General features: G+C 41.5%; 1 protein-coding gene across 28 annotated transcripts in view; it reads left to right on the forward strand.

Annotated features, from left to right (window-relative positions):
- Positions 1 to 18,108, forward strand: part of CTNNA1 (catenin alpha 1) — a 178,904-nt gene that overhangs the window by 137,500 nt on the left and 23,296 nt on the right. For 22 of the 28 annotated variants that reach the window (XM_025387032.1, XM_025387029.1, XM_025387031.1 and 19 more), the window contains one exon: positions 10,700 to 10,792. The exons of 2 other annotated variants lie outside the window; for them this stretch is intronic. In XM_025387032.1, coding sequence (XP_025242817.1) covers positions 10,700 to 10,792 — 93 coding nt within the window. Of the gene's footprint in view, positions 1 to 10,699; positions 10,798 to 16,516; positions 16,575 to 18,108 lie in introns of all 28 variants that reach the window. 4 more of the 28 variants (XM_025387055.1, XM_025387054.1, XM_025387056.1 and 1 more) reach the window with 2 other exon arrangements.

The following is an 18,108-nucleotide window of genomic DNA, read 5'->3' on the forward strand; positions in this document are numbered from 1 at the left end:
CCCCCTTCCATTTGTGTCCTTTCTTTAAAATAAAAAAAATATATATATATATCCTTTCTCCTTTTATCCAACCTGATGTTTTATCTATCTATTTATTTATTTATTTATGAGACAGAGTCTCTCTCTGTCACCCAGGCTGGAGTGCAGTGGTGCAATCTCGGCTCACTGCAACCTCCACCTCCCAGATTCAAGTGATTCTCCTGCCTCAGCCTCCTGAGTAGCTGGTATTACAGACACGTGCCACCACGCCCACCTAATTTTTGTATTTTTAGTAGAGATGGGGTTTCAACGTGTTGGTCAGGCAGGTCTCGAATACCTGCCCACCTCAGCCTCCCAAAGTGCTGAGATTACAGGCGTGAGCCACCGCACCTGGCCTATTTTTTTTTGAGACAGAGTCTTCTTCTGTCACTTAGGCTGGAGTGCAGTGGCGTGATCTCTGCTCACTGCAGCTTCCGCCTCACGGTTCCAGCGATTCTCCCTGCCTCAGCCTCCCGAGTAACTGGGATTACAGGCGCCCACCACCCTGCCTGGCTAATTTTTGTAGTTTTTTAGTAGAGATGGGGTTTTGCCATGTTGGCCAGGCTGGTCTCAAAACTCCTGACCTCAGGTGATCCACCTGCCTCAGCCTCCCAGAGTGCTAGGATTACACGTGTGAGCCACCACGCCTGGCCTCTGATGTTTTAAAAATGCTGCCTAAGATTAGGCTTAAGATAGCGCCTTTACTTTTCTTTTTTTCCTTTTTTTTTTGAGACAAGAAGTCACTTTGTCACCCAGGCTGGTGGGCAATGACATAGTCACAGCTCACTGAAGCCTTGACCTCCCAAACTCAGATGATCCTCCCACCTCAGCCTCCTGAGTAGCTGGGACCACAGGTGCACCACCATGCCTCACTAATTTTTTTTCATTTTTTGGAGAGATGGAGTTTCACCATGTTGTGCAGGCTATTCTCAAACTCAAGCGATCCTTCCACCTTGGCCTCCCAAAGTGCTGGGATTACAAGTGTGAGCCACTGTGCCTGGTCTACTTAGTTTCTGTGGCCTCCTCCCTAGTGTGCACTGCCATCTCTCACTGGGCTTCTGTAGCAGCCTCATAATTATTATTATTATTATTATTTTCTTGCACTAACCCTGTCCCTCCCCTGACCCACTCATCCTGTGGCTTCTAGGTAAGCCTGGGATAATATTTAAAAATCCAGATTCTCAACCATGGCCTGTAAGTTTCCCTGCCTACAACTGTCTTCAGTCCTGTGTCTTCCTTGCTGAATGACTTCTGCCATAGTTGAGCAGTTTTCATCTTTGACCATACCTAAACATGTCACCACCTTTGCCCTCTACCCACGTGTCACTTCTGCAGAAAAACTTTCCTGGAACCCTCATTCCCTACATTTCATCCTCTAGCAGTGATTTCTTCATTCTGTCACCAGTTTTACATCCTTTGTAGTGCCTCTTACTATCTGAAACTATTGGATTTGTTTATTTTCTTATTTGTCTGGCCCCACCCCATACACCAAAAAGAATGTAAGCTGTCTGAGGACATGGGCCAAGAATACTACCTAGAACATAGTAGGTGCTCAACAACTACTAGATGAGGGAACCTATTGGTTCTCAAAGTTAATAAACATTAGAGTTGCCCAGGGGCTCAACATTCAGATTCCTGGGCTACCACCCAGCCCCCTCCCCGAGATTCTGATTCAGTGGACTGAAGACTGTACTTTAGAAATGCAGAGCTCTACATTATGACTGATCGTCAGTGTTAGTGGGCTTTGTCTTATTCTGAAGTATCTGTAACATTTGCACAAAAGAGCATCCTAATGCATCTTGCATATACACAGTGCACACAAGAGGAATGAACTGGGAAAACTTGTGGGATGTGGAGATGATGGGAAAATTTGGAGATTTTTTTTTGAAAAGGTTAACTGACATTGATTTGAGCAGTTTTTTGGGGGGATGGGAGTGGCTTAGAATGAAGCTTTCGAAAACCTGTAGCAAACTTCCTGTATTTGAGGGAGAAGAAAATTGTAACAAAATTCTTATAACAAGTATTTATAGATTTCTTAGTATGTCCTGGTCACAGTTTTGGACATTAGGAATATAGTAGCGAATACAACAAAAATCCCCACTCACATAAAGATTATCTTGTACTAAATATGTATTTTATATAGTGTATATATTTTTTACAATATAGTAGAAATTGTACTGAGGTGATATGTGAAAGTTGTCCATTTTATCAGCGTTTGAAATGGAAGTTGAACAAAAGCTGTTTCAGTAGCATGTTAATACATGACCAAAACAAATTTGGGCCAGATGTGTTGACTCTTGCTAACTTGGTTTTTGGAAATTTTATCTATTGCTTTAATAGAAATACTTTTCTCTTAGACCTAATAAAATAGTATAAAAAGGTTATGCTTTAATTTGGAGTTTCACATAAAGTTGCTTCAAATATATGAATAGTTCCTGAGTAGTAGTAGGGCTATCACCCACTCAGAAGTGGAAGTGTTTTATGATGCCTTGTATGCATATCACACTATGGAAATAGAACATTCGTTTCAAGAATAAAAACCATATATTGACTTGAGGTTTTATCAACAGAAGTAAATTCCTCTAGTCCCCCTGTGTATACACAGTGTCAGGGAGTCTGTGTGGTGCTGGCTGCCTGTTGGATCTTTATTATTTTTTGAGATGTGGTTCTTGCTTTTTTGCCCTTGCTGGTCTCGAACTCCTGGCCTCAAGATATCCTCCCTCCTCAGCCTCCCAAGTAGCTAGGACTACAGGCGCACATTACTGTGCCCATTTCTGGGTCCTTATTTTAATAAGAATCTTTCATGATTTCACTTAAAAGCAAACAGCAGAATATTCGCCATGAGACCTCTCTTAACTGTTATTTTCTGAGGGTCTGGCTGGGACCTGTGACTGCCTCATCATACTGCACTTGTCAGTGGAATCTCTGGTAACTCCCTGCGTGGTGTTGAAGCCACTTCTCTTATGTGATGGGTGCATAGATGTTGTGTATCCTCAAGGCCAGTGAGTAGGGGGAGCAGGAGCCAGAGGGCCAGTATTGGTGGGCTGGATGGCTCTTCCCTTTACCATTTTCTTCTGTTCTGGAGTGTAGCATAGCATTGAGGGCATTTCTTTCATCTGTTTATAAAACGGCATGGCCTTTCAAGGCCGTGGTAAGGATAACACCTTTTATACTCGCCCCTTTCTCCCCTATCAAGTTAATGATTTCTTTATGTTGCTCTTCAATTTAAAGCGTACTGAAGTGAAGAATTTATTTGCTGTCAGAAATATTAACCTTTTTGTCAATAACACAGTACCCATGTGTCCTTTTTAATTGCTTCATTCCTTGCCCTCCTCCTTTGGCTATGAGCAGCTTAAACAGCTAAAGAGCATTGTTTTGCCTTTTATTTTGCTCTCTTCTGAATACATTTTCAATTTTGTGAATTGAGAGAGTGGCATAGGGAAAATGCCATTAATGAAATCCTATAAAAATGATATATTATTCATGTGATATATACAACTGATTGTGTTTCATCTTTTCCCCATTGCTACCAGTAACTTCAGTCCAAAATCCTTTCCCCTCAGCTCCAGACCTTGTATTAAAATGTGGCTGTTATTATAATGAATTTGCTACAATAAGATTCCATTCCATGGACTACCTTGTGAATTAAGAACCAAAAAGTGAATGTAACTGGCATGCTTTTGAGCTGTTACCTATACCTCTACCCCCACTGCCCAACACACACAATATTTCCCATTATCTGGAACTTCATAGAGTATGGCTTTATTGGTTTGAAATGTATATTTTAACTGCAAATTGAATGATCTGCATTATACCTTTTATTCCATAGTATGCTGATAATGTGTGGTAAAGTGGCCTTGAAAAAGTCTCTGTAAGGAGCATTTGAATTAAACACTGATCTTACATGACTACCTGTGACATCTTGGGTATTTTCTCAGTGCTTCTATATGATACTGTAGGCTGATATTCTGGTAAAAAGTAAATTTTAAATGAAGCTTCAGTTTTCTCAGATTATGGAATGTTTTCATGAGAGAAGTTAGATGTCCTTGGGGAGAATGCTGACCTTGGATTCCAGAAGAATTCTAAGCATGCTAGCTTGATTTTTCTCATATTTTCAAAGGTTTGTAAGTTCAGACCCTTACTTTTGTTTGAGACAAAATTGTCTTACATGTACTATTTTTAACACTTTAACCAAAAATAAGCTTTTTGGGCTGAATTTAACTACCTCGTCAAATTCTGGGATGATCAAGCAAAGGCAGTTGGATGAACCTTCTTCTCAAGGGGCATTAGGATTCTTCTTTTTTCTTGGAACATTGATAGGCATGACTAAAGCAGCACTCTGCCCAACCTTTGCTCTTGATGCAGTTTGGATACAGCTTTTGATACAGTTTGGGTATTTGTCCCTGCCCAAATCTCATGTTGAATTGTAATCTCCAGGGACCTGGTGGGAGGTGTTTGCATCTGTCATAGCTGGTGCTGTCTTTGTGATAGTGAGTTTTTCTTACAAGATCTGGTCATTTAAAATTGTGCGGCACCTTCCTCCCCAACCCCCCAACCCCTTCTTTTACTCTTCGTCTTACCATGTGATACGTCTGCTCCTGCCTTTGCCTTGCACCGTGATTGGAAATTTCCTGAGGTCTCCTCAGAAGCAGGTGCTACTGTGCTTTCTGTACAGCCTGCAGAACTGTGAGCCAATTAAACCTCTTTTCTTATAAATTACCCAATCCCAGGTATTTCTTTATAGCAATGCAAGAATGGCCTAATATAGCCTTCTTGTTTTCTCATCAGTAGAGCTGATGGATTAATGTTCAGACAGTACCTTTTCTAGCTTTACTTATAAATTATTCACACAGTTAGGTAGACTAGAAGTAGAGAACACTAAAAGTGGTTCATATAATACCACGTGAATGGAAATGATTACAAGATCATCTGAGTGGTGATCTGCACCACTGCACTCCAGCCTGTGTGACAGAATGAGACCCTGTCTCCAAAAAAAAAATTGTTATCCTAAAGCTTTACTATGACATGTCTAGTGTGGATTTCTTTTTATTTGCCCCATTTGGAATTTGTCTTCCCAAGTCTGAAAATAATATTTCATCCCTTCTGAAAAACATTCAGCCATTATCTCTTTCAGCATTGTCTTTCCCATCATTCTCTCTGTTCTTTCTTTGAAATTCTGGGTAAATAGTAGACTGTCTCAGTTTATCTTACATATCTCTTAAATTCTTTTGTGGTTTTCACCTTTTCCATAAGATGAAAATATCTTGGTTTTTCTAAAGAATTTCTTCATTTTGACTTTCTAGGTTACTAATTCTCTTTTCAGTAGAGTTTAAGTCAATATTATTTTAAATTTCTAGAAGTGGTAGAAATTACTGCTTTTTTCTTGAACTTCTGTTTTGATCCTTTTCAAATCTGACTAATTATTTTTGAGTGTCTTTTTCCTTATCTGTACTCTTCTGTTAACATAAATATATTTTTAATATTGCATTTTCGATCATTTGAGTATATGCGTTATTATGGATCTGATTACACAGGCGGTGGTTTTGCTTCTTCTTGCCCAAGATGGCTCATTTCCTTGTGCACATTCTGTGTTTGTTTTTTGTTTTTGTTTTTTTTTAATTTGTGAGTTCACATTCCTGGAGTTTTGTTGTGGGAATTCTTTGAGGCCTGTGCTTAGCTTACCTTCCATGAGGTAAAATTTTCATTTATATTTGCTTCCGCCGTCTGCTTAGAGGTACTACTAATTCATAACCTCTTAAATGTAAAAGTTTTCTGAACCATATACGTAACATAATTTCTATACCTAAACCCCTGCGGAGGGCCAGCTTTTGATTAGAGTTTGGAGTGGGGTATAGGGGCTTTTTCTTCTTTTCCTCCCTAAGCAAATGCTTAGACTGACAAATACCCTACTCTTTCCATGGTGACTTTCTTGATCGCTCTTAGGGTTGATCACTTACTAGGGTTGTTGCCTTTTGCCTGTTCCAGCTCTGTGCAGTCTCTGATCTGAGTTATCTACCTTGAGAGGACCCTGGCCTTGGCCCATTAAAACCCAAGTTCTCATCATGAAATGGTACCTCCCTATAAAACCCCCCACCCACCGACCAGAGGAAACACTGTTTTGGGTGATTGCTTACTTCTCTGAAGTTCTCCTTTCTCTTTTCTAGCCTCTGAGAGTTTCTCTTAATTTCTCACCTGCTTAGCTCTGCATTAAAAATTGAAAAAGCATTATTAAAGCATAATCTACATACCATAAAATTACTCATTTTCAGTGTACAATTCAGATTTTGTTAAGTTTACAGAACTGTGCAACCATCACCCCACAATCTAGTTGTAGAATTTTTCTATTATCCGTGCATACTTCATTTTTCAGGATTGTAAGATATCTTGTTTCTCCTGATAAGATCACCAACACCTTTAACATCTTTCCCTGGAAATTGGAAAGGTGGGGGCTTATCATCATTTCCCCTGTGGGTTTGGAAGTAGTTGTTAAAAACTTATTGAGTGCCTCTGAAATGTTATGACCTGCATTTGGGACTTTTACTTTATGTACGACAAGTTTGTAAAAGTTGAGTTTTTGATTTTTTTGTTATTTTTGACTTTCAGGCATTCAGACCATTTTAAAGAAGAAAACTTGGGTGCTAGCTTGGCCCAGGGGAAGAGATGTATGTTTTGAGCTCTGTTCCTTTGGGCTGCTGCTGCATTGGTGGGTCATTATGTAGACTTAAAAGCTCCCTGTCCCACATCTCTTCTCACTTGCTTATTCCTACAACAGGTATAAGCTGTTATGAGTCGGTCATTAATTTATTATCTAGAACAAAAAGAAATCTTATCTTGTCTTCCTACAAACATTCCAGGATAAGAGGAACTCAGCCAAATAGGACCCAGGAGCAGTTACTGAAGGAAGTGGGAAACAACTGTGTTGGACTTCAGTAAATCATAAATCTGTGTGTAATAGAGAAAAATAGTCATCATGGTTACAGAAGGAGCAAGATTGAAATAAAGTCATAATGGGATTTTTTCCTAAATGAAACTTCATTTAACAAATTTTCTGTAAGTAAAGATCATCCATTGTGGAGTAAAGGTAGAGCCTTCCTAAAAGACTGAAAAAGTTGTCTGTCATGTACAGATGTCTAATCTGTTGATCTGACACAGCGGGGCTGTGAGTCATTTCCTCAACAGCTCAGATTTGAGCTTGGGTTTTCCTGAAACCAGCAAAACCCAAGGCCGATTGTTCGCATGTTTTCTGAAACCTGCTCTTCTGCAAGGTCCAAACTTCTACACAGTAGGCATAGATGGTATGAAAGAGGGCTATCTGATCTCAAATAAGTGGTTGTGGTGTCAGTCTTAGCCTACCTCTTCGAATAGTTGGAATCAGAGACATTTTAGTTGCTAATACAAGTAACTGTGGTAGCAAAGATAATAATTTATTTTCCTAACAAATCCAGAGATACTTCTCACTGTTCTACAAAGTCTTGGCTCTGCTGGGTTCTCTGTGGAAGTTAACTGCTCCAAGTGTTTTCCTTTTCCTTTTCTTTTTATTTATTTATTTTTTTGAGACAGAGTCTCACTCTGTTGTCCAGACTGTAGTGCAGTGGCACCATCTCATCTCACTTCAACCTCCGCCTCCCGGGTTCAAGCAATTCTCATGCCTCAGCCTCCCAAGTAGCTGGAATTACAGGTGCACGCCACCAGGCTGGGCCAATTTTTGTATTTTTAGTAGAGGCATGGCTTCACTATGTGGCCAGGGCCTGGTATTACAAGCATGAGCCACCACACCTGGCCTCTTTATCTTTTTTTGGGACAGGGTCTTGCAGTCATGGCTTGCCGCAGCTTGAACCTTCTGGGCTCAAGCTATTCTCCCAACTCAGCCTTCCAATTAGCTGGGACTATAGGTGCGTGCCACCACACCCAGCCAACTAAAAATTTTTTAATGTATAGAGATAGGGTCTTGCTATGTAGCCCAGACTGGTCACAAACTCCTAGCCTCAAGTGATCCTCTTGCCTTGGACTGTGAGCCACTGCACCCAGCTCAGAGTGTTTCTCATTCTAACCTCAGGATCTTCTTTAGTTTCATTGTTAATTGTTACCTCATTCTAGAGCCCCAGATTTTCCACAGAGGCATTTACGAAGCTCCTCTCCTCGCCCTCTCCTTTCATTGTAGTCAGGCCTGACACTAGTATGTGAGGTTAGCGTCTCAGAGAGCTGTGGTCATGATGTTGCATTTGCACATTTGTCATTGTTAGAAGTGAGTAGCCCTGTCCCTAGGGGGTGAATTGAAGCTCATTCATCTGGAGAAGACTGTTAGTGACAGGCACTCCTTCCTCCTCCCAGGCCTCCTGAAATAGGCAGTGTGCTCTTATAGAACATTACTGCTTCAACAGTACACCAGAAATATTTTGAAGTAATGTTTTAAAATAAAGAACAAGTCTTCCATAACCTTTGTTTTGTTAGTGTTTGTAATCATGAAACAGAAAAGATGGTTTAAATAAATCAGCCATTTCAGCCTTAGCCACACACTACCCTCATGTGTCTGATGTAGAGAGTACTTATATAATCTTTTGCTTCTTTTTTTAAAATCTTTTGCTCTTAATTTAAATATTTTTCTGAGTTTTAAGGATTCATAAGATTGAGAATATAGATTGAAATAAGATTGTGCTGGTAGTGACTGTCCTGGATCCAACATTCAACTGGCCTCCCAAATGATGGGAATAGGCAGGGTGCTGGGCACCTCACCAGGGATCTTTGTTAGTCCCAAAATGCTAATTTTTTCAGTGATCATCATCAGATTTTATGTTTGTTGTTCAAAATGTCGTCTTAAGGCAGTGAAGCAATAGAAGTTGTAGATTACTCTTCATGAACACATCTAATTCAAGCTTTCTCCTTCAGTGAATATTTGTTTCTTTTTTTTGTTTTTTTTTTTTGTTGTTGTTTTTTTGTTTTTTTTTGAGACGGAGTCTCACTCTGTCGCCCAGGCTGGAGTGCAGTGGCCAGATCTCAGCTCACTGCAAGCTCCGCCTCCCGGGTTCAGGCCATTCTCCTGCCTCAGCCTCCTGAGTAACTGGGACTACAGGCGCCCGCCACCTCGCCCGGCTAGTTTTTTGTATTTTTTTTTTTTTCAGTAGAGACGGGGTTTCACCATGTTAGCCAGGATGGTCTCGATCTCCTGACCTCGTGATCCGCCCGTCTTGGCCTCCCAAAGTGCTGGGATTACAGGCTTGAGCCACCGCGCCCTGCCAGTTTCCTTTTTTTTTAAGTCATATATTTTACAAAATTTATCTTAGGTCGTATTTTGCAGTGATTTTTTAAGCAAACAAATAGAAATCCCCAGTCATCTCTGTAGATCGTCATCCTGAAAAGAAATGTTTCTTTGCTTGGGTCCGGGTGACAGAGAAGGTGAAACTGTAAGCGTCAGGGAGTGTAAGTGTTGCTTCTTTATGGGACTTTGAAGGACTCATAAACATCAGAGATCTGACTTTCCAGTTCCCTTACATTTTTATGTTTAAATTGCATGTTAACTTCTTTTGCTTCTCCTTGTGTTTGGGCATTGCAGGATTCTGATAGTTAGCAGTCTTACAGAAAGCTGATAATCCTTAACCTGTGACACAACAAACAACTGCCATAATAGTGTATAATTTTTCTGATGTGTTTATGTGCTTAAATTGGGTGGAGGAGTAAAAATCAAAGGTTATTGCCATTGCCCTTGTTTACTCTAGCATTTAAATTCCCGGAAAGTGCCTCTGATATTCAACTGCCTACGCCTTTATCATTCATAACTCAGTTTACAGCTGGGGTAAAGATGTGTCTCAGTCAGTACCATGTATTCAGTTGGGCCCGGTTATTGCTGATGGAATTGGCAAGCCTGTTCATTTAGAAATATGGATAAGTGATCACAGCCTTAGCAGTCTCTACATAGTAACATTACAGAGCTTCAGCAAAGGAAGTATGATGCAACCTGAAGGATTGTTCCTGGCTACGTGAGCTGTATCATTGAGATGGCTGGACAGGAAGGTAAAGATTTCGGTTCAAATTAAGCCGCATCAGCCAGGAGAGATTCAAGCTGTCAGTGTTTTTGAGAAGCCAGTTGAAGGGCAGTTTTGCTCTTAACTATGAAACATAACCAGTTGCCTTTTCCACTTTTGATCATGATTGCCTTTGGTCCATCTTGATGTTGTCTTCCTGTTATTTTTTTTTATTTGAAAAATTGCCTGATGTTCAAATAAAATTCATCTTGCCGTAAGTTAAGCATCTATTCCCTGTCAAATGAGAATAGCACCTTAGAGGTTTTTATTTCCTTCCTTCAAGAACACTGGAAAACACATTTTTATCTGAGGATAACAACAGTTCTTCCCTGATGCTCTTGATTCCTCAGCTTTTCTACCTTATTTCCCATACTAGAAGAACCTTTTTCTGAAGTTACTGTTCACGCAGGTTAGAGGCCATGCAAAGCCTGTGAGTTACAGGCCCTGGGATCTTTTTGATGTATGTTATGAGTCTGTTAGTTTGCTTTGTGCGGAGTTAAAAATGTGTCCTCATCTAAGTAAATAATCAGGCTGTGAGAAGGAAGGCACCCTTGGCCCTCTTGTCATCTGTTCCAGAATGGTCAGAGGTAGGGCCAGGTATGTGTGTTTTCCTTAGTAGTCAAAAGAGAAAAATCTTTAAAGATTATTTTTTATGTTTATAGGTTGCCAACTTGGCCTGTTCCATCTCAAATAATGAAGAAGGTGTAAAGCTTGTTCGAATGTCTGCAAGTCAGTTGGAAGCCCTCTGTCCTCAGGTAAAGTACAGCTGACACTGGTGACAGCATAACCAAACTGAATTTTGATTAGAGTGGAGAGGAGGTTTATTTTGTTAAGTTTTGTTTTGTCTAGGATTTTAGATGGAAGTCTTGGGAACAAATCACTGACACAGAACCCACAGAGTTTAGAATATTTTTTGTTTAACATTAAGTGACATTTGCATTTGAGATTACATGTTACTCCTTGCCCTTCATTGAAAATGCATAGTGGGCTGGGCACGGTGGCTCACGCCTGTAATCTCAGCACTTTGGGATCCCAAAGTAGGTGGATCTCTTGAGCCCAGGAGTCTGAGACCAGCCTGGGCAAAATAGCAAAACCCCATCTCTTAAAAAAAAATACATACATACATACATACATACATACAAAAGTTAGCCCGACATGATGGCATGCATCTGTAGTCCCAGCCACTCAGGAGGCTACAGTGGGAGGCTGGCTTAAGCCTGGGAGGTGAAGGTTGCAGTGAGCTGAGATCACGCCACTGCACTCCAGCCTTGGTAACAGAGTGAGACTTTGTCTTGGGGTGTGGGGGAAGGTATGGTGCCCTTCATTGCTGGAAAATACAGGGTGGCAGTGACCACAGTGTCTCTGAGGGTGAGTTTACACCCTCCTTGAGGGAGGGCCATCTGTGACATCTGACCATCCTGGAACCATGAGAGTCACCCCACACTATTTACCTATATTCATTTTAATGGCCAGTATTTCGGTCTTTGTGTTGGACGAAACCAAATTCACAAGCTAGTGTCTTTATTCTGTAGTGTCATAAAGCAGCCGTACGATGCAGATAGTAACTTAATTTGGCCAGCTTCTGAAGTGAAAGTTCAAGAACTTGTCTCCATTTATAATGGTATATTGGAAGACTGGTGATGAAGCTGCATTACGCATCTGGCGCTCTAGAAAGGCTCTGAAGCATACGTGGCAACGAATGCTTTTTAAGTGCCCAGTGTGTTGCCTGCCTCCTGTGAGGAGAGCTGAGTCCCTTTGTCTGGGCTGACGCTCCTTGTCATTCCAGGGGTTTCTAAGGAGTATAAGTGATGGTTCAGTAGAAGAGGTTGCCTCTCCACTTTCCCATGTATAAATCGCTCATGGCATACTCTGAGGACTTACCTCTCTTTACATGTCCTGCCAGAAGGGAGTGGTCACAAATAAAGGAGAGTAAGCAGAGGGACTGGAGTAGTGAAATAGAGATCATAGGTATGAAGTTTCTGTGTTATGTCTGCAACAAATTTTAAAATATTCTGTGACCATTATTTGGCTTTTTCATATAAATAATCCCTGACATTCAAGGTAGGCAACCAAAATAAGTAAAGCTTCTCTTGGTGGTTATTAATCTGGCATTCTCATTGGTACATAGGTTAGCAGGACATTTGTTCTAACACCTAACCATGTGGATTAATTTGCCAATGAGAGTTGCTCTGCCTTAATATTACTGTGATGGACCCATTGTGAATTCATACCATCTGATGGACATTTTCCCAACGTTAGTCCAGTCTTGAAATCTGCCAGTCGTTGACAGCTGCATAGATATTTGCAATGAATCCAATCACCACATCCAGAAGGATCTTGGATGGCCAAGTTGTATGAGACAGATTTGAATTTGGATTCTTTCTTCAAGTTTGTTTGCCATTTACCCTATCAGCACTTTGTTTTTAATGCCTTTGGTTTTCCATTTGGTCTTGAAATGCTTGAAAAGTGACAATGCTTTCACAAATATGTGGAAACAGATGGTAGCATACACTGATCACACCTACCAAGAGTATTTATATAAATGATCTTAAAACCCAGGGAAAAAATCACATGGAGAGTCTAGTAGATTCTAATGAAAACGATGGTGTGCATAACTTGTGTGGCTAAGCCATGTCACATGGGTTTGAGTTAGCTGTCAGAAAGCATCGTGTCTTCCTCTCCCTTGCAGTTTCATTTTTCCTACTAAAACAGATCTCAAGAAGAATAGGTTTTAGGCAGACGGTGCCCAGACCACACTTGGTACTGGGTATGTGTCCTGAAAAAAACCGTGTTTTTTCAAGTGTGATTATTCTTCAGATTATCACCTGGGCTCATTGCTACCCTTGCTCACAAACTGCTATGCACACAGGACTGGGCAGGTTCAGTAATGGCAAATAAAGTAGGTGTTTACAGACATGGTCACAGCAAACTGGGCATCATGTGCTTGAATTTCAGTAGGCAGCTTTGACTCCACCCCAGCCCCATTATTGCCGGATCCTTTCCTCCTCCTCCTTGTTTCTTCTTCTTTCTTCCTTTTTTTTTTTTTAATTGAGATGTAGTCTCACTCTGTCACCCAGGCTAGAGTGCAATAGCATGATCTCTGCTCACTGCAGCCTCTGCCTCCCGGGTTCAAGTGATTCTCCTGCAGCCTTCCAAGTAGCTGGGATTATAGGCATGTGCCACCATGCCCGGCTAATTTTTGTATTTTTGGTAGAGATGGGGTTTCACCACGTTGGCCAGGCTGGTCTCGAACTCCTGGCCTCAAATGATGCCTGCCTCGGCCTCCCAGAGTGCTGGGATTACAGGCCTAAGCCACCATGCCTGGCCCCCTTCATTATTTTAAACAAAAATTCTGCAATTCAGATGTTTTGTCATGTTTCAATTTTAAACAATTGGTAACTAATTTAAAGTTGTTAAAATCTTTGCGGAGGATAACTCAAACTCTTCTATGCGCTGCCTCTGGCCTGCTGTGGCCCATGTGTTTCATGCTAAGAGGATCTCTCCTTCAAGTAAGCGAAGGAGTGTTCCTCGGAGGAAGAGGGCCTTGATTGTGGAGACCTCTGCCTCCTCTCCGGTTTGATGTGGGCAGTGATCACAAGCACCAGAGATCCTGATTTTGAGGTATTCCCTTCCAAGGTCTAGGCAAGTTAATCAACACATTAGGTAACTAACTAGGGTAGTTAGTTAATTCACTGGGAGCTTAATTTGGTGTTTTAATATGCCGCAGCATGTAGCCAAACATTATTTTAAAGGGTGCGTTTCTTTATAGTAAGGCTACTGTTGACCTTTCTTCACAGTGTGGAAGAGGTGCTCAGTGTTTCCAGGATGTGTTTTAGTGTTTTATGTCTCGTGCCTAGGCTGCTGTACATAGGCAGCACCACAGTTTGGAGTTGGCTCCTATACGCTATTTTTAGTTTCTGGTGGAGAGAAATGACAGGTGGGACCATTAGAAGAGTTTTCGCCCCCCACCCCACCCCCGCTTTTTTTTTCTTTGAGACAGAGTCTCACTCTGTCACCCAGGCTGGAGTGCAGTGGCACAATCTCGGCTTACTGCAACCTCCGCTTCCAGGGTTCAAGCAATACTCCTGTCCCAGCCTCCCAAGTAGCTGGGACTACAGGTGCCTGCTACCACGCCCGACTAATTTTTGTATTTTTAGTAGAGACGGGGTTTCACCTTGTTGGTCAGGCTGGTCTCGAGCTCCTGACCTCAGGTGATCCACCTGCCTCGGCCTTCCAAAGTGCTGGGACTACAGGTGTGAGTCACCGTGCCTGGTCTTTCATCCCCATTTTGAAGTTTGTCCTAGGAAAATCCATTCTAAGGTACTCCCTTTTTAGCAGTTGAACAACTTTAACTCGAAATATTTGAGATAGTAAAGTTGAGTTCAGGCTCTGTGCTCACATCTGTAATCCCAGCATTTTCAGAGGTCAAGGTGGGAGGATCATTTGAAGCCAGTATTTGAAGACCAGCCTGGGCAACAGAGCAAGACCCCATCTCCAAAAATAAAAGAAGTGGCTGGGCATGATGGTGTGCACTTGTAGTCCCAGCTACTCAGGAGGCTGAAGCAGGAGGATCGCTTGAGCACAGGAGTTCCAGGCTGCAGTGGGCTGTGATTACACCACTGCACTCCAGCCTGGGCGACAGATTATGACCCCTTCTCTAAATATAAAATCGAGTTGAGGAAGACGTAACCTAAAAGTGGTTGTATTTTATTGGGAGAAGGAACCCACATTTTTTGGCGATTTGTTATCATTAAGAAAAGAGGAGGTAGGTCAGCTCTCTCTCTGCATTGCCTTCTACTTGATGGCTACTGTCTCACTCTTTTCTCTGGAAAGGGACCTGCCTCCATCCACGCAGAGTGCCCCGGCCTCACAAACTTTTACAAGGAAGCAGTTTACAAATTGGTTTGGGAAGGGACCAAAATCTGTACCCTATGTTTTGCTTGTGGATGTGCCCAAGTTTTAGTCTATAGTAGCTGCTTTAAATATTTTAATTTTTAAATTCAAAACCATTTGGTGTGCTGGCCAGGAAGAAAAAACAAAAACACAAAAATCCCAAACCTTGTAAACAGCAGCAGGTTTCTGACATTTTGAGTCTTTAAAATCAAAGGAGGGCATTTTGGAGATTATCTCACTCGATATTTTTTCTTAGTTCATTATGCAAGAATGAGCATTACACATACATATTAACATTAAGTTAATACAAATCTGGCACTTAAATAATTTATAATGCCTGGTTTAATGCATGGCTTTTCTTGGAAATCTACACAACGGATGAATTAAGTATATGAAGCTTCTACTTTTGTCTTTTGTCTTTCTTTTTTTTTTTTTAAGAGACAAGTTTTCACTCTATTACCCAGGCTAGAGTGCAGTGGGGCCATCATGACTCACTGCAGCCTTGACCTGCTAGTCTTAAGCAGTCTTTGCACCTCAGCCTCTGAGTAGCTGGGACCACAGGTGGACTCCACGACACTTGGCTAATTTTTGAAATTTTTTGTTTGCCCAGGCTGGTCTCAAACTCCTGAGGTCAGGTGATCCTCCCTCCTGAGCCTCCCAAAGTGCTGGGATTACAGCTGTGAGCCACTGTGCCAGGTCTCTTTTTTCTTTTGGTATTTCTCACTCACTAAATTGAGAAGTTACTTCTGAAATTGTTTATTCTTCATTCTGCCTCCTTAGATTTATCTTTCATATTTCTTTTTCTGTCATTGTGCTTATGGGAACCCTGATCATATTTGTGGCTGACATGCTTGACACGCATCAAATAAGCATAAACCCAGGCTGGCCAGGCCCCTAGCTGGTGGGAAAATACATGGCCCTTAAAGGAGCACCCCATACATACAGGACGGGGCAGACCTGTGGCCTCAGCTGTCACTTAACCTATTATTTCACAATCATGGGACCATCTGTCTTTGAATCACTTCACTTTTCCACTTTGGTATTCTCTAATCTGGTTTTTTACAAAGCAGTTTCACAGAGAGCTTAAGGGAGATGCTTCTCACTAAAAGCTTCTCTAAGCATTTTCTGTATCCTCCCATCTCTACCCTCCTGTGCCTCCCACCCCTCCTTGACTGAGGTCTGCAGGTGTAACAGCCCCCCAGAGGTGTTGTGCTCTCTTCATAAGGCTTGCATATTGATACTGGTCTGTTGCTTTGGTTTTTTGTAATGTCTGATTTCAGTATCTTAAAATTGGAAAGTGTTTCCTACTTTTTTTCTGGAAAAAATCTATGTATATTTGGTATTAGTTCTTTGTATGTTTGGGAGAATTTACCAGTGAAGCCTGGTAACTGGTAAACTCTAGCTGGGCCTGGAATTTGCTTTGTGGGAAGGTTTTTAATGATGAGTTCAGTTTCTTTAATAGACATAGGGATATTTAGGTTATTTTTTTATTCTTGAGTGAGCTTTGGTAATTTGTCTTTCATTAATTTTCTACTCTTTATTTTTTTCCTTCTGCTTGCTTTGGGTTTAATTTGCTCCTTTTCTAGTTTTAAAATTGGAAGCTTTAACTCATTGCCTTGAGACCTTCCTTCCTCCTTTTCTAAGGTAACATTTAAACATTTTAATACTATAAATTTTCCTCCAAGCACTGTTTTAGCTGCCCCACAAATTTTGATTATGATGTGTTAAATATTATAGTTAGGATGAGCAGGAAGGACTCACTGAGAAAGTGATGCATAAACAAAGACCTGAAGGAAATGACAGAGCAAACCACGGAGGATGTCTCAGGGGAGAGAGCTCCAGGAAGAGGGAACAGCAAGTGCAAAAGCTTGGAGGAAGGACATCAGATACCTAAAACAAGTTTAGGGGTTGCAGGGCCTTTGGAGGCCTTGGTCGTAGGCCTTTGGCTTTTGAGATGAGAAACCATTGAAGGGCTTTGAGTAGAAAAGTGACATGATCTTACTTAGGTTATAACAAGATCTCGGCCAGGCGCAGTGCCTCACGCCTATAATCCCAGCACTTTGGGAGGCCAAGACACGAGGACCACTTGAGCCCAGGAGGTCTAGAACAGCCTGAGCAACATAGCGAGACCCTGTATCTATAAAAATAAAAAAACTGCCAGGCAGAGTGGTGCAAGGCTATAGTCCCGGCTACATGGGAAACTGAGGTGGGAGGATTGCTTGAGTCCAGAGGTCGAGGGTAGAGTGAGCCATGATTGTGGCCCTGCTGCACTCCAGCCTGGGTGACAGAGTGAGACCCTGTCTCAAAAACAAAAAATCAAGATCTCTCTAACTTCTGTGAAGAGGGATAGACGCAGAGAGGCTTTTTAGGAAATTGCAGTACACAGAATAATGGTCTCCCAAACATGTCAATTTCCTAATTCCCTAAACCCAGGAATATATTACCTCACATGGCAAAGGGGACTCTTCAGGGATGAATAAATTAAGGCTCTTTAGATGGAAAGATTATCCCAGTGGACCCCCCAATATAATCACAAGTGTCTTTATATGAGGGAGGCAGGGGCATCAGAGGCAGAGAAGAAAATACGATGAAGGAAGCAGAGGCTGGCCGCAAGTCAAGCAATGTGTGCATCCTCAGGAATTTGGAGAAGTCAAGGGCTGGCTTTTTTACTAGAACCTCCAGAAGGAACACAGATCTGATGATAATGTTGTTGATTTTAGTTATGTAAGACCCGTTTCAGAATTCTGACCTCCAGAAACTGTAAGATAATAGATTTGTGTTGTTTTAAGCCACTAAATTTGTGGTAATTTTTATTACAAAAGCAATAGACTAAAACAGATGATATTGTACTAATCCAGGCCAAGAGTACAGTGGATATGGTGAGCACTGGTTAGAGTCTGGATATATTTTGAAGGTGAAATTTGCTGAAGGATTAGATGTGAGGTGAGAGAGAAAGAGAGTCAGGGAATATAACACAGTTTTGAGCCTAAGCAGCTGAAGGACGGAGTTCCCATTTATTTTGATAAGGAAAGATGGTTTGGGGAAAGAGATTTAAGTTTTGGATATGTTAATTTTGAGGTGCCTGTTAGACGTGCAGGATGCATGTCATGTTGAGGGAAGAGGTCTGAACAGGATGTATAAATGTGAGACATCACCAAGGGAGTGAGTCTCCCTGAAG

The sequence above is a fragment of the Theropithecus gelada genome, chromosome 6, assembly GCF_003255815.1.
Source record: "Theropithecus gelada isolate Dixy chromosome 6, Tgel_1.0, whole genome shotgun sequence".
Taxonomy (NCBI): domain Eukaryota; kingdom Metazoa; phylum Chordata; class Mammalia; order Primates; family Cercopithecidae; genus Theropithecus; species Theropithecus gelada.